At 33.2% G+C, this 18122-nt stretch overlaps 1 protein-coding gene across 1 annotated transcript in view; it reads right to left on the reverse strand.

The window, feature by feature from the left end:
• Positions 1-696: 696 nt before the first annotated feature.
• Positions 697-18122, reverse strand: part of SGPP1 (sphingosine-1-phosphate phosphatase 1) — a 33866-nt gene continuing 16440 nt past the window's right edge. Inside the window, exons 2-3 of the mRNA XM_006177762.3 lie at positions 13819-13908; positions 697-3132 (exon numbers count right to left, since the gene is read on the reverse strand). Coding sequence (XP_006177824.3) covers positions 2581-3132; positions 13819-13908 — 642 coding nt within the window. The 3' untranslated portion in view covers positions 697-2580. The remainder of the gene's footprint in view (positions 3133-13818; positions 13909-18122) is intronic.

The following is an 18122-nucleotide window of genomic DNA, read 5'->3' on the forward strand; positions in this document are numbered from 1 at the left end:
CTGTATAAAATTGTGATTAGACAGAATTTTCACTCTAAAAACATTTTAGTATTTACTCATCTTCATCAATTTTTTAATGAAAATCTGCCTTTAAATTATATTCATATCACTGAATTAACTTTTATGTTGTCTTTGAAAGACACATTTAATAAACATTATTTGTAAAGAAAGCTAGTAGATAAAATTAAAACAATTATGTAAATCTACTATAGTAGCATCGTTTTATATTAGGTCTTATTTTTTATAAGCAGTTTCTGGCAGCCCTAGTTTTTGCAATTCACATGTCACAGCACTTTAAAATTAAAAAATGAAATGTCCATATCTTTATTCTGCTTGAAAAAGTACCTGTTACTAGTATTGATTAATTCCTGAATTAACGGATTAGCAGTCAGCTACCTCAGTATTGTTAATTAAGGATTTTATTGAAACATGTTTTTGTGCATGAGTTTTTAAGATAAAATTATGAGATTTTTCATTAAAACTACAATATCAGAATGATCATAAATGGTGTCCAAAGTCAGTTTGAACCTTAGAGAATTTCTTCAGCATCTTCTAAATTACTAAAAACAGTACTTATTTAGAATAAAATGCTTCATAGGGAAAGACTGCTAGAATGAAAATCCTACATATATTTTATAAATCTCTATCAAACAATACAGAAACAAATGCACTAAAGGCAAACAAAACAAAACACCCTTCAATACTGAATTTGACTTTTATTTTAAAATACATTTAGCATGGAACTATCATAGGACAGAAAATAATAAATCACAAAGAAATGGAATATTTTCAAACACCTTTTAAGCTAGATATAAAAATTAATAAGATAGCATAGACCCAAATTATGGGAAATAGTCCCTAAAATTCGATCCATCAAATACATTTTGAAAGAAAAGTTCTTTGCACATTTTCCAACGTACCGGTATGTTCCTAAGTGCCTTTGTTTCCTTTTAACTAATAGGTAAAGTCTAAAATTTAGTTGCTTTTCTTAAAATTGTCAGATTCACTATTGGTAAAAATTACCATGTCCGTATATTCTCAATTAGAATTATAAAAATATGAGCTCAAATAGTTATGCTGCCCAAAATAGACACATCTTAAGTTGATACTTCTGGATAATCAGACAGATATTGCACTAAGTCAGTAATTCCATACCTGATGCTCATTTACATGGAAAGTTAATTCTCTTCTTTATGAAAAACTTACTACAAATAAACTGAATGTTAACCTAATTACGATCATACTTCAAAGTATAAAGGCACAGACAGACTAAAGGATAGTTTAATACTTAACACTCAAATTATCCACCATGAAAATAATAAAATAAAATTTAAAAAAAGGATCTAAAATACTGAGTTTTAAATCTTATAATTTACCTTAACTAGCTAATAAATGGGTATTAAAAGTTAACACTTCTAAATCCAATATTTTCTAAATAATTTAGAAAAATGGTTTGTTTACATATGAAACATGTGCATTGTCCCATCTATAAATTTCAATTACCTTTCTATTCACTGGAAATATCTACCTGCAATATAAACAATCAAGACAATGTACAAAAAATATATCTTGTTCCTGTAACTTACAATGCACAGAAAAATACCTACAAAAATGGAAATATTTATCCATTTAGGTTCCCAATAAATTAGTGAGAAAGTTCAGCCTATTCCACATTTCTTTCTAAACAAAGGCTAAAGAATTGAAGGGGTTTACTTCTAGCCCTGTTAGCTTGACAGATATTTTTTTAAAATATTTGCCTGATTATGTAACTTAAGATAAAGTTAGCATCTTATTTTTATATCACAGTATATATGGCATTTCTTAATTCAGCAACAGAAAGGCACAATTAGCAAACAATAAAATTCAGTACCTGAATCATTAAACTAAAGAACAACTGCAAATAAAGTACATTCAACACAGCGTACAGAACTGGGGGGGAGGATCCAAAAACTAATTTTTCTGAAAATTTGGTTCATTAAAAATGCCTCCCATGTTCAACATCATGGGTAACATGAAAGGAGATGGCAGTGTAAAAAGAGGCAGTAAATCAATATGCGGTAGTATATGGAATTTTGTTCTAGTAATTATACAATTTGATTAGGAAATGGCTCCCACAGTAAATAAACATTAAATATACCTATTAATAACAACATACCTGTATTAAGTCCAAATACACAGGCACAACTGTTTGCATATTATTACTGATTTTATAATACACCCCATAGTTTAAAAAAAGTAGGAATATTATTTTACATATAACATATATTAGATACATAATTGTATATTATGTTCCTTAATATATATTATATATAACTTGAATCCAAAACAGCACAAAACTGTCCAAATATTATATGAACATTCTAAATGGATACTTTTCTCAGTGTTAAAACAACTCAGCTCGCCTAAAACAATAACTGGATGTGCAATGATAAAATGCACTGACTCTTATGAATTTACTTAAATAATTATTTAAGTTAAATTCCTGCAAAAGCCTAACTCTGATTTGGCTTTTAACTAAAATATGGTTTTAGATATCAGTAACTGATACACTTCTTTCTTGTCATAAATAATATCTCTCCATCAAGAGATACCAATAAAGAAAAATATGTAAGGAACCAAAAATGTGATAGAGAAACCAACCATTCCATAGGTAATATACCGATAAGGAAGTTCAACTTCCATGTGCTGTCTTGCTTTTCGAATATCACTACATGGTATGTTGAAGACTTTACAGGCTAAAGGAATAGTGATCTTTTTCATTGTGTCTCTGACCACTAAGACAAATACCATCCCTATGAGGATCCGCAATATGGCTTTTCCAAACAGAGTCACAGAAATGGGGGGCCTGGCTAAAGGTAATATATCCAGAGGAGGATCTAATATTAGACCCATTTTATAGGTAAAATGAGATCCACATGCAATTCCAGCACCACTTCCTAGAATCTCAGCTGTGTCTCCTCGGGACGTACTCCAGGTGTCAAGAGTGAAAGAAAAGATCCCCAAGGCTAAATGAAGCCCGATGATGATTAATGGAGCGTATTTGTGAGTTTGGTTGAAGCTGTCAATCAGTTCCACAAATGGATAGAAAATAGCTAAGATTAAAATGGTATATAGGAATCCAGCAATAATATCCTGAGAAAAGAGAAAAGTAGAGTTGTTTAGTATAATACTATTTTGGGCATTTAAAGAAATATATATATTTCACATTTCAAATATTAATAAATGTAAGTTTTTAAAATATGTCACATTCTTAAAGTAAATTTTAGTAATTAACCACATAATAGGTACTAATAAGTGTTTTAATAATACTAAAAAGATTTACTGATAATAAAGTTATTGTTTTCATAGTTCTACCCTTTTATAAATTAATACATATATGCTGTATGGAAATTTATATTCAAATCCTGAACAATAAACTATGCTTATTCTACGTAGTTGTGATTTCCGGAACAACAATATACAGTTGACCCTTGAACAACATGGGTTTGAACTGTGTGGATGCAGTTATCTGCTGATTTTTTTTTCAACAGTGAATAGTACAGTGTTGCACAATCCCTGGTTGGTTGAATCTGAGGATGCAAAATCCCCAATAGGAAGGAACGACAGATAGGGTGGAACAGAGCATATGGAGGACAGGCTAATTATAGCCGATTTTTTTTGACTGTGCTGACCTCTGTGTTGTTCAGGGATCAACTTGTGTACTTTTCAAAGATTTCCTCTTCATGCATTTAATATAATAATCACACATTTAAACATATAATTATTTACATGATTAAAGAGGATACAAAGCCTGTTTTGTATACAAAGTACTGAACAAGTACTGAGTACCTACATGTGCTTGGCACTATTTTAGGGACTAAGGATACACTGCTTAAAAAATGAGAAGATTCTTGCTGCCATAGAGCTTACATTTTAGTGGGAATGACTGACAATAACCATGTGAGTTAAAAAGAGGATAAATATTATAATTTCAGATTGTTATAAGTGTTATGAAGAAACTAAAACAAGACAACAGGATAGTATGATGAAAGACCCTATACAGTGATTAGGGAAACTTGTCTGAGGAGATAACACTTAAGCTAAGATCTGATTCCAAAAAAGAGTCAGTCCTATCTTTAGATCTAAGACATAGTGTTTCAGGTAGAGGGAATACCAAGTGCCATGGCACTGAGGCAGAAAAGGGCCTAGTGAGTTCAAGGAGCTGAGAGAAATCCAGTGTGGCTCAAATAGTGAGAAAGAGGGATGTGATGTGAAAAGAAAGAGACAGGCAGAGGTCAAATCACATAGGGAGGGCCCTTGTAGGCTAGGTAAGAAGTTCAGATTTTATTTCAAATGTGATAGAGAGCCACTGAAAGATTCCAAAGTAGGAGTGTAACATAATCTGATTGGTATCTACAAAAGAACACACCACTGCTGTGTCGAGAATAGATGACAGGGGTAAAGTATGGAAGACAGGAGACCACTGGAGACACTAGTGGGAGGCCACTGGAGACACTAGTGGGAGGCTACTGTAGTGGTTCACTTTATATATGGTCCTTATCCACATAAAGAGAAGTACATAGATGGATTTAGTAAAATATTTTAAGATTAGAATTGACTAATTTCAATTTGATGATCTGAATGTGAGAGAGAAGCAAAAGAAAAAGGAAAAAAAAATGACTCCTAGTTTTAGGTACAAACAATTTCCTTTCTGAATTGGAATGACATGAACAAAATTGTTCCAGAACTTCCACTTTAAAACAAACAAAATCAAACCCTGGGATCTATTCTCCATCACTGAAAATTTTATCATGAGTTGCTTATATTCACTGCCTTCACTTCCTCACTTCCTATTTTTTTCCTAAACTTATCACTGCACTGAAATCACTCTTTTCATAGATACTCGTGACTTTTATGCTGCCAGAAACAATGGTTACTTCTCAACAGCATTCAGTACAGTTAAGGAACAGACTAATTGCTTAATGTTTTTCTGTCTTAAAACTTTTATTATGTAATATTTGGTACATAGAAAAAGATACGTAAAGTATATATGAAATTATAAAATGAATATCTATGAAATCACTGCCCCCCAAAAGAACTATAATTTATCAGTACTTTGACTCCATTGGTATGCTGTTTCCCAGGTCTGTCACTCTGCATAAACCTGAGTACTGGCTGAATAAATACCTGCTTTTAAAAACTGTTTTATCATATATCTCCCAACAAAATATTCCCTAGTTTTGCTTCTTTCTGAGCTTTATAAAAATGTTAGACAGTATGCAGTCTCCTTTTTACACTTAACATTTAGCTTTTAACATTAATTCATTATCTGTAGCTACAGATCATTCACTTTCACAACTAAGTAATATTTTGCTGTGTGATTATACAGTTTATCCATTTTCCCACTGATGGTCATTTATGTTGTTTTCAGGTTTTGGATAGTTCATTGGTTATAGTTGAGCTTGAATGTTTTCTTAATTGGTATATATTCTGAAGCCAAACAGGAATATTATAAACAATGCTACTATGTTCTTTCTTTTAATGTTCCCTGTCATGGATCTATGAAAATTTCTCTAGGACATATGCCTAGGAATGGAATGGAAGAATCAGAGGATATGTGCAGGTTCAATTTTACAAGGCAATAAAAAAATTTCCAAAATGTTTATAGACATTTGCATCTCATCAGTTGTTGGTATTTTTGATGTTTAATTTGCATTTCCCTAATTATGAATTAAGCATTATTTCATAAGTTTATGGGCTATTCTTTTTCTGTGCAATGTATATGTGTGTCTTTGGGGCAACTGTTCTTTTGGATTTTCTTTTTCTTGCTGATTTACATAATTTCTTTATATAGTCTTAATACAAGTCCTTTATGAACAAAATCTTTTATAAATGATATGTGCTGTCAGCATCTTTTTTGGAGTTTGTGGCTTGCCCTCTCATTTTCTTTATGGCACCTTCTGATGAACCAAAATTTTAAATTTTAAAATAGTCATATTTAAATCATTATTTCTTTTTTTAAGAAAGCCTTCCCTGCCACAAGATAATAAAGATATGCTATTCAAAAAGTTTTAAAGTTTGTCTTTTACATTTAAGACTTCAATATACTCAAAATTCATGACTTTCTCTCTCTGTGCAGCAGTTCAGTAGAAACTCTGTCATGGATTGGCAGTCAACAGTACAATGCTTAAAAAATAGGTAAACAACAAGGACCTACTGTATAGCACAGGGAACTATATTCAATTTCTTGTAATAAAATGTAATAGAAAAGAATCTGAAAAGAAATTATGTATCTATATATCTGGCTATATATATATATATGTATGTATATGTGTAACTGAATCACTTTGCTGTACACCTGAAACTAATCCTGTAAATCAACTACATTTCAGTTAAAAAAAAAAAAGTACAATGCTTGAAACCACTGTTCTAAATAACATCCAATTCCAAATTAGAATACAGCGGAATACAAGAATAGCTGCAGAAGGTACAATTACTGAAGAGATTAAGAACTGAATATTCATCTGAAACTTTTTGAAGAAATAGATTGTTCTGTTCACCACCACCTTCCGAAGTAGCTTGGTATACTGTAGACACTCAAATATTTGCTGAATGGATGAATAAATGAATCCTTTACAGGAATTTGTTTCATCTATTTTAACACAATCTAAATTCCTTGTAAATGAACATCTTTACTGAGTTTCAACAATTCACTGTATTATAGATATCATTAGAAAAACCTTTAAAAATCTACTTCTATGTAGAACAAATTTTCGCTGGTACTTCTCTATTCTATAGTATGAAGTGACGGTATTTAAAACTTTGTGTTCTCTTTATATAAATGACTCATACAGTAAGTTGAAGGAAGATATAATCAATTAACAAAATGTTTATGAAAGCATCAACTAAGGCAATAAATATTCAAACTTCTTGTATTCAAACTTCTTAGGACATATAAAGCATTTCATATCTGGCTTCTGCCTATCATTAAGCTTCGTTGCCAGATCCCACAGTGAGTTTATAGGCTCTCATCTTGGAATTACCTTTCCCACCTACATTTTAGGCAAACTATTACATATCCTTTGAGATTCTGCTCAGACATCTATCTCCCTCATAAACCTTCTCCTCCTCCCCCATAAGGGATTTCTTCCTCTTTGCTCCCAAAGCATCTTCTACATACTTGCTATGGCAGTAATCACATCGTTTTTCATTTTTTGCTTATCTGTTTCTCCCAGAAAACCAGAGGTTCACAACCCTTGCTGCCCATTAAAATCACTACAGGAAATTTACAAAAGTATTGATGCCTGGGCCATTTCTCAGAGATTCTGACTTAACTGAATTGAAACAGCACTGGGGCATCAATATATTTTTTCAAAAGCTCCCCAGAGATTCTATTGTGCAGCCCTGGTTGAGAATTACTGCATTACATATCTATATTACCTATTACATATTTAGACTATGATTTCTCAAGGGCAAAAAAATATCATATATGTATATTCCTAGTGTCTGGCACACAGTGAGCTGGCAATATTTGGTTAGTTACATTAAGACAGCTAAAGTAATTCTTTGGACTTGTTACATATACTATATAACTTTTTTTAGCCATTATTTTGTAATAACTTTAATTTTTTTCCAGTTTTATGTAAAATTATTACAGTTCAACTGCACATACACTTTATATTGCATGTAAATACATATAAACAGAATACTGCACATTTTTTTGGTTTTCATATATGTACTAATGATTATTTCTAAGAACAGATTGGATCTTTAGCTTTTTAAACTTAGTTATCAAAGGAATAAAGCCAACTACAAAATAAGAATCAACAGAATGCAGTAATCCAATCATAAAGACAGTCAAATGTGCTTACACATATTCAAGAAATCAAAATAATAATTAGTTCATTTGTCTATGGCCATACCACCCTGAACGTGCCCGATCTCATCTGATCTCGGAAGCTTAGCAGGGTCGGGCCTGGTTAGTACTTGGATGGGAGACTGTATAATCTGGCCTAATAAGAACTTTGTATAAGAAATAGATGAGACATATTTTTTTTAAACTTAGGCTAAAGACATTTTCCGGGAATAATAATACTTTCCGTACTAAAAACACTGTTCTAATACTTCACATTTATTTTCACATTTAATCCTCAAAACCACTTGACAGCTTGTGTTGGACAATCTCCTCTAGCTCTGCTGTGACCAGAATAAATATCAAAAGTGCCTTTTTCCCTTGTTGTTTATTTTATGTATAGTAGTTTATGTCTGTTAATCCTATACTCCTAATTTATCCCTCCCCTGTCCCTTTCCCCTTTGGTAACTATAAGTTTGTTTTCTATGTCTGTAAGTCTGTTTCTGCTTGGTATGTAGATGCATTTGTATTGTTTTAGATTCCACATATAAATATCATAAAATATTTGTCTTTTTCTGTCTGATTTACTTCACTTAGTATGATATTCTCTATCCATCCATGTTGTTGCAAATGGCAATGGTTCATTCTTTTTTATGGCTGAGTAATATTCCATTGTGTGTGCACGCACACACACACACCTTTATCCATTCATCTGCTGATGGACACTTAGGTTGCTTCCAAGACTTGGCTATTGTAAACAGTGCTGCTATGAACATTGAGGTGCATGTATCTTTTCAAATTAGAATTTTTATCTTTTTGGGATATACGCCCAGGAGTGGGATTGCTGAATCATATGATAGCTCTATTTTTAGTTTTTTAAGCAACCTCCATACTGTTTTCTACAGTGGCTGCATCAGTTTACATTGAGGGTTCCATTACCCTCCACCTTCTCCAATATTTACTTTTTGCAGACTTTTTGATGATGGCCATTCTGGTGGGTATGAGGTGAACCTCACTGTGGTTTTGATTTGCATTTCTCTAATAATTAGCAATGATAAAAAAAAATAATGATGAGCATCTTTTCATGTGCCTGTTGGCTATCTGTATGTCTTTGGAGAAATGTCTATTTAGGTCTTCTGCTTATTTTTTGATTCAGTTATTTGGGTTTTTCGATATTGAGCTGTATGAGCTGTTTGTATATTTTGGAAATTAACCCCCTGTGGATTGCATCACTTGAAAATATTTTCTCCCATTCCATAGGCTGTCTTTATGCTTTGTTGATCAGTTCCTTTGCTATGCAAAAGTTTTTAAATTTGATTAGGTCCCTAAATTTCCAACATTTAAAAAAAAAAACATGAGGTCTTTCATGAAAACTCATTGATAATAAAATTTACCTAAGAATTCTGGTTAATTGAATTTTACAGTAATTACTCAAAGACCCCACAAGTGACTCAAATTCTGACCATACTTTTGGATATGGAGACCTCAAACTGTGTAACTGTCAAACCTTTATTCTTCATACTTCATATTTCTTCATATTGCCAAATAATTTCACTTTATGAGCTTATGTTCCCTTATTTTGCTGTCTTGCCGTTTCTTCCCTACCTTGTAATTAACAGGACAAGTCTTAGGGAATAACTATGGGATTTTTGGCCACTAAGACAGAAGTTGTTACTTTGTTTTTTATTTAAATTTTATGGCTGATTCAAAATTTTAAGTTATATGCTAATGTAGAAATGTTCTGAGCCTTGAAATTCTCACAAAGAATGTGTACTAAGTTAGATGTTCTAAATAAATGACAATTGATGAATTATTTATATAAAATCATACGTAGTATATTTACTCTAGGCTAAGTGAAAGGAAGACTTAATAGTTCTGACATTAGCTACTTTTTAAAAAATTACAGTTCTGTCATATTATAGATGTAAGTACATGTTCATTCCATATATGGCTTTTTATAGTACCTTAATTTTTTTTTTAACTAATTGATTTAATGACTTCTTAAGACTTTTTAAGATTTGGTCACTTAAACATTTAAAGAACTCTTTAAAATGATAACTCAGATCAATTACACTTTTAGAAATATATTTCAGTATGATGTAAAACATCCAATATTTGTTGTCCTCTACTTTTTTTGTACAGCTCTATGAATATTAAACTTAGAGTGCTACAAGACTTTATACAAATCTGCTTCTGTTTCTGATTGAGTTATTAATTCTTTTTCATATTACCCTGGATAATAAGGGCATATTTAACTTCCATGCAGTAGAACCAGAACAAAGGAATGACTGAATTCAGGACATAAACATGGTGGCTATCATTGATATCCATTTAATGTATAATATCAAAATGTGTAAGTGGCTTAAAGCATTACAGCACAAAGTAGGCAATAAAGAAAAGTTGATGTTAAAGGTAACAAAGAACTCAAGGTTGCAAATTTTCCAAAAAAAAACTTAGCAAATAACTTTAGATAGTTATTAATTACAGATAACATATATGCCCTAAAAATTACTAGATAATTACACATTTGAATGGAATATTCAGGGCTACCATCAAATTTATGGTAGAAGATAACAAATACCATAAATTCAATAAAGATTTATTATGTGTTAAATCTGGAATTGTCTCCTTTTCATTTCTCCTGACAGTAAATGGAACTAGAGGCCAGTGATTTGCTGAGACTAGAATTCAAAACTTCTGTCAGCCTAGTGGGCTTTTTTAAAAAATTATAACACACTTTAGGTGTTCTGCTTCTTTTTTTTTTTTTCAGTGGGGGTTCTGAGGATCGAACCCAGGACCTTGTGGTTACTAGGCACGTGCCCTACCACTGAGCTATACCCACCGCACCCCAGGTATCCTGCTTCTAATTCAACTTGCCAGTGATGCCAATGGGGTTTCTAACAGCAAAATATATTATTGGAATGTATTATCCTTGATTGTAAAGGCATTTATTAAGGATGAATTTTGAAATTTTTATCTTTAATTAAAATTCAAATTTAAAATATGCTCACTATAGAAAAACTAGAAAATACAGACAAGCAATAGCAAGCAGTTATTACATAGAAATAACTACTATTAAAACTCTTAGTGTTTATTGTTTTGCATCTTTGTCTAGAACATGTTTTTGAGGCTCTTATTGTTTGGTTAGTTTGGTTTTTATATCTTGTTATAAAAATGGGTTTGAGAGATACATTCTATTTTATAATCTCATATTACCTTTCTAAAAAGACTTTCCACAAATTGAGATATAAACTTTTAGTACAATTTTGGGTGAGTGGTAATTATAACATATTCATAATTTTTCTAATGTAGAAACAAAAGAGTAATTTGACAACTACTTAGTCTAGTAACTTAAAAATGGCTCATGTCTTAAGAAATTTCAAGAACTAGTTTTGATAATAAAGGAAAAATGGATGTAGTAACTCCTCTATTTTTCTGGGAATTAAGAAAATCAATTTAGGAAACCAGGCAGATGTTGAAAATAAACTAAGTTGTTGCTTGTTGTGTTGTTAACAATAACAACAAAGCATTTGGCAATTGCTGAATGAAGTGTTCATTATAAATTATTTAGAACACATTAGAACTTCTTCTTAATGTTAATAAAGACATCTGCTTAGATAATATGGTATTACCTAAGTATCACATTAAATATATAGATAATATAGAAGTATCTAATATGATACAGATTGGCACACTCTACCTATAGTTCCATAGTAATTTCACAATAAACAATGAAGATACAAATTACGATTAAGAGAATAGTTCAAAATGCAGGTAATTACTGAAACATTAAAATATGGGAAAAAGTGAAAATTGTAGGGATACATTAGATCCATAATGCAAAAAGGTGAGGGAGGTTCATTATCACTTAATTTCATATATCAATTATCAAATGATCTAAGAACCAATACATTATTGATTAAGAACAGTGTGGTTTATCACAGAATCATAATTTACAATGCTTGCAAGTCATCCATGATTTTACTTTTAAAAGAAAAGCAACATACTATTACACATTATAAAATTCAGTAGCTAGTCAGAATAAAACAGATAAGACATTCTATGGGACAAGATGGTTTTTGAATAATTAAAAGACTAGGGTTATCAGACTCATGATTTCAAAAGTAATACATCAATACTGTTTTTACTTCAGCTGGTTCAAGAATAGATGTTATTATTCAGTATCTAAAACATGAGCTGAACTCAGCTTGAATATTTAACAAAACCACTATACATTTCCTTTTTTAAAATGAACAGCATGTTTGAAATTATATATTCAATAAATCAGATTTTTACTCCTCTTTTTATAACCTTTCATAGTTTTTTAGGAGCAATATTGCAAATTGGGAGTGGAAGGGAATAACTAAAAAGGCACAGAGATAGATAACATTTTCTTGTGATTAATATTAGATTTGACATTAAAATGTGATAGTCTACTATAAAATTAGTAGATTAGTCAGAAAGATAGAACTATATGTCAATTCACAATTTGCATTAATATAATTAATTATAAAGTCAAACACAAATTGTTTGTTTCTTAACATAGCATTTGGGACTTCTGGAAATTTACTAGTGAAAGGGCAGCTGCTGGAGGCAAGCAATCTAAGGAAGAAATAGAAATCCAGTATTTCCACAGCTATGAAATAAGCCAATGAGACATTTTTATGAGGAGAAAATTTTAAAAGTGTCAACTTGTTAAGGACAAGAAAAACTTGATATAGCCCATTGTAAGTTTTTGAATTCCATAAATTAGTTCTATCTTTCCACCTTTCTTCTGATTCTTTTTATCTAGAGGATAATACATAATACATTCACAGAGTTTTCCAAGAGATACCACACTAGATGCAAGGGATAGAGAGTTACTTTTCTAGTGTTGCTTATTGTCCAATGGGAATAACAAAGAAAAAAGCAATTTCGGTTCAGCATGAGTGCTATGCCAGGATTATGCTTAAGACGCTTTGGGAGAAAGGTCGCCTAACCAGTCTTGAGAAAGGAAAGATGGGAAAGGCTTTAAAAGGAGGTAACATTTTTATGAGTCTTGAAGAATGGATAGGATAGTCAGTCAGGCAAAGAAAAGGATAAGGGCATTCCACGTGGAGGTTAAGGCATTCCTAAAGATATGAAGATAAGAAACACCCTTTGCATTGAGGAAACGTAAGTTATTTAGTATAGCATCATATTTGTGTTTTGGGAAGCAAACTACAACAGGACCCTAAATACTATACAGAGCAGTGTCAAACTGGAAGCAGGCTTAAGAAACTGCTGCAGTAATCTGGTTAAGAGATGGTACACGCCAGAGCTAAGGAATATCAATGGATAGAGAGGAAGGGAAGTGAGTAGGTGTGGTTGAAAAGAGTGCAGGGTCCCTGTGCTGCTGCTTCTGAAACTAAATTGCATTCTCAAAATATCTGTTTGGGTGGGGAGGAGTGTACTGTGTAGCTCAGTGGTAGGGCACATGCTTAGCATGCACGAGATCCTGGGTTCAATCCCAGTACCTCCACTGAAAAAACAAAATCTGATACAAGCCCTAAAATACTACTGGGAAAGAGAAGAAAACTGGAGTTTAATATGTAAATACAAGTACCACGATAGTTTAAGTTCATTTAGTTTCTAGTCACTGGGTCTTCACCAGTAAAAATAAGTAGAGCTCTCCTTGGTTTCTATATTTGTTTTGACCCAGGGGTAGGAAAGACACAGAAGAGAATGAGAAAGAAAAAAAACTGAAAATGGAAGGAGGGAGAAATGTTATCCTGAGTGTAATATTTGGTTATTATGATTTCTGGGAACAGTTTCTATGAAATATATGATAACTACACTAAAACTTTACAAAGCATCCTGTTGCTATTTTTATAAAACAAAGTAGAAGATTTACAATAATTGTTTTTTCTCATTTAGGTTTCCAATAAGTTGGAAAATGATTAAGAATTATAAAATTGCCTGTTGATTTCAGAAAAAATAAAGCACTATGAACACAATGTTTTCCTTACCAGAATGGAGTGCATTCCCATGTAAATTCTACTTAGGCAAACTAGAGAACACCAGCAGGGAACAAGAATCAGTCCATATATAAGAGGATACTAAAGGGGAAAAAGAAAGTAAAATTAGTTAATTAAATTAGGTTAAATATAAACAAGCAAATAAAAAACAAATCACTGTACTATAAAACTCCATGAGAACAACTATGTGTCTTCTCTCTCCATTGTATTCCCTACATCAAAACCTAAGCATGGCACATAGCGGACATTCAAGAAATACTTTTTCATGAATTAACAAATCAACCAAATCTGATGTTTCTACAGTCTTCATTATGGGAACTGGCTCATTTTTCGCTTCTATAGTAAAGATTCAATCAGTGGCATGCTACAGAAGAAAAACTGGTAAGAGACATACTTTTACTGTAGCTCCAAAATAAAAGCACCTCTGGAATAGTGCCTCAATTTGGTCCAGGTTAAGTGTCCGTGCTTCCCTGAAGAGAAGGCGTTACCTCTCTCTCACTTCCATCGGTGACTGCTATTTGCAATTTTCCCATTTTCCTTTCAATATTCAACATCACGTAATTTGCTTCCCACTTTTGCCCCTCCACTGAAATTTCAAATGACAACCTTATTGTGAAAATTTTTGGTGGGATACTGGGAGCAGAAAGCCATAAAAAGGGGAAAAACATAAAATGCAGAGAACTCTTAGCATCAATGGCACTGGTATAAGTTGGCTTGGAATCTCCTGATATTAGAGGGGAGGAAATGGATGGACAGGCATGGTTTTAAGTTTGTAAAGAAGGAAGGGGCACATTTGAGGAAATTTATGCCTGACAACCTCAAATTTCTCAATGAAACTGAAGCCATGATGGTTCAATTCAACAAGAATTCAAGGTGGTGCAATAAGAAGTAGGGTTGAAAGAAGGGAATTAAGTAAGGTTGTAAGAAGAGTGGTCAGATTTAGCACAGAGTTGTTTTGATTTGACTTCTCTACTACATTTAACATGGCCCACACATTTTTCCCTGAAAATCTAAATACCCCTGATTTCTACAGCATTTCACCCTCCTGGTTCCCCTTTCACCACCTTTTTTTTTTTTTATCCTGTGCTTTCCACACAAGAGCATGTATTCCTCCAACTGTTCCTTTAACAATGGTATAAATAAGGATTCTGTCCTTAGTAATTACTGGCAGTCTCACTTTCTCTTACTTTTTAAATACTACTTTGCATGCTTAAGACCTATCCATGTCCTTGAGTTAAGAATCATTTAGCCAAGCAATCCCTGCACTTATGTCCAGCTCGATATCCTGATGGAGTTAACCCTGCTATACCTCAGACCACACTCATCATCCGACCACCTAAACTTGTTCCTCCTCTCATTTTCCCCATTTCATTTGGAAGTATCATAATCTAAATAAGAAGCATGAATTATCCTTGATTTCTTCCTTATCCCTCATAGTCAACCAATAACCAAGTCTTGCTGATTTTACCTTCTAAATATTTCTTGGTTCTGTCATCTCTTCCCACCTTACTTAAACTGTCCTTATTCAGATCCCCATAGTTTCTTTTCTTGGTTCCAACTATTTCTTCAGACATTATTCCATATGCATGAGGAACTTGGTTAATGGGGCAGAGAGACACGTAACCACATAATGAGGTAATGGCTATATAGGAGTATACTAAAAATTCAGAGGGAGTCTAAGGGATGGGCCTTTAACTTACTTTAAGGATGCTGGCAAAGTCTCCTAGATTAAGTAAGATTCAAGTTGTCCTGAAAGATGAGTAGGGTTTAATCTTTAGAGGAAAAAAGCAGTACAGGGCAAAAAAGAGGACATTAGAAACAGCAGGAACAAATGAAGAAAGGCTGGTGCGCAAGAAATTAAGTAGTGAGGTTTTCTAAGAGAATAAGTTTACATTTTTGCTGAGGGAAGGCACTAAATAATACACATAATATATGCAAATTATACAATTAAACCTAAGTACTATGGAGAAATAAGAAGAGAACAGGTGTTGAAACAATAATGTTCATCAAATATTCTTTGTGCTCTTCCTGCAGTTAGAGTGGGGCCATGTGACTGGTTTTGGCCAATGAACTGGGAAAAGGGTCACTTATACCACTTTCAATCATTCTATGAACTCTCTCTTCCCTTCAGATGTGACCTAGAAGCCACATGCTGAGATGCATCACAAGATGGGCAAACTTCCATCAGCTTGGGTCCCTGAGGTTCTAAGCAGAACAGAGTTAGTTATTTGCTAACCCATGATAGACATAAAACACAAATGAGAAATAAGCTTCTATTGTTAAGCTACATTTATAGGGATAAGTCATTACCACAGCATAATGTACCACAGCATATCCCGTATCATAATTGAGATGGTAACAGAAATAGGATCAGGAGTATGGGAGTGTGAGTGGGGCACGTTGAAGTACTGAAAGACAGTCAGCATAGGATTTATTGACAAGCTGAGACTTGAGGCAAGACAGGATGGAAATCAGAATTAGCCAAGCAAATGTCTGACAGAAGACCATACACAAAGCAGTGGGATCGGTAGAGCAAAGTCTCTAATGAGGAAATGAGACCGGCAAGAAGGCTAATGTGGCCAGAGCAGAGAGAGCAAGGAGAAGGAGAGGTGAGAGAGGTAGCAGTGACCTGAGCAAGGCCACTGTAAGAAATCTGACTTTTTGGGGGGAATCAAATGGGGAGCCACTGCAGGGTTTTGAGCAAAGTAGTGCCATGAAATTAAGTAAGGAAGCAAGCATGGAAGCAGGGAGACCAGTTAGGAGGCTGTTAAAATCTAGGTGAGAGATGACAGTGGCTTCTGTCTGTAGTAGGCACTCAGGCCTTTTCAATTTTTCTGTTAATTATAAAGAAAAAAAAAAAACCTGTTAATAGTACGGGAGAGCCAAAGAAGTAAAAACCACCACCACCACCACCACCACCACCACCACCACCACCAAGAAAGTCTTTTATGCTTTCTTCTTTCTCTTTTTTCATCTAGACCCTGTAAGGAAGTAAAAAATGTACAGATATTGATGGGAATTCTCTACCCAACAGACTGAAGGACAGTTCACTTACAGAGTCTCAAAAGCTAAGACTAAAGGTAGGGGAAAAGGAGCATTTTTGAGGAGGGACAATGAAACTGAATTTAACTCAATCCACATTTATTCAGATTTACTCTCTCCAAGCTAGATGCAGAGGCTTTCTCCCTGTTCCAGAGCACCTTTAGACCTCACTGGGTAAGAGGACTACTTGGGAAAAGAGTAAGTCACTTCAATTTTTATTGATTGGTCAATCTTTTCAGCCATTAGTCTCTACCTTCAGAATATTTTCCCTAGATTTTTTTGTGAAAAGAAACACATTTGAGGGAAGATCTGATCCAGTTCTGACTACTTGACTTTCATATTTACTCCCCAGAGAATAACAGAATTCAGTATAATAGTATCAAAGTAAAGAGGTATTTTATTAGTCATCTTTAAGCAGATAAAAAAGACCACAGATCTTATTGACCATAGGAAATAGAACTAGATAAACTAGATAAAAGTAATCCTCCTAAAGTGGGGCTGTATTGGAGGAGGAAGATTATGCACAGTAACCAATTCACCTGGCACACTTACTTTATATTTAAGAATATCCAAATTATATCTACCTTTTTAGTTTAACTACCTCTAAAATTAGAACCACTAAAATTTAGGACCACTGTCCTCATTTAGATATAACTGGAAGCAAAAAAGATTTCTGTAGAATTATCTTTTCCTAAAAAATGACAGAATTTATTACAAATATATAAAGTATTTATGGGCCACTCCTTTTCAGTCATCTTTACTGGTTCCCCCCTTTATTCACAACTCCTTAGTATTAGTGTGCCCACTTCCCAATCTACACTCACTCCCTTATTTGATCTCATTCTAAGGATTTATACACAGTCCTTATATTCATGACTCAAATTTCCACCTCTAGCCGAGATGTCTCTCCTGAATCTCAGACTTTTATATCCAACTGCCTACTTGCTCAATGTCTAATAGGCATCTCAAAGGTAACATGACCAAATCTGAACCCTGATTTCTCTTCCATCTTCCCATCTAACCTGCTTAAATTCTTAGCTATCTGCTTCCTATTAAATGACTTCTCCACTATTCCATTCCCCAGGCCAAATACTCTGTTAACCTTGACATCCTCACTCATATCCATCATAGCCAATTCATTGAAAGTGTCAGTTATACCTTCAAAATACACCTATTTGTTAATTGTAACCCCCAGGGTAACCATAAAGAAAGTACTTTAAAAAGTACACAGAAAAGAAATGAGAAGGGAATTA

The sequence above is a fragment of the Camelus ferus genome, chromosome 6 (genome assembly GCF_009834535.1).
Source record: "Camelus ferus isolate YT-003-E chromosome 6, BCGSAC_Cfer_1.0, whole genome shotgun sequence".
In the NCBI taxonomy this organism is placed as follows: Eukaryota; Metazoa; Chordata; class Mammalia; order Artiodactyla; family Camelidae; genus Camelus; species Camelus ferus.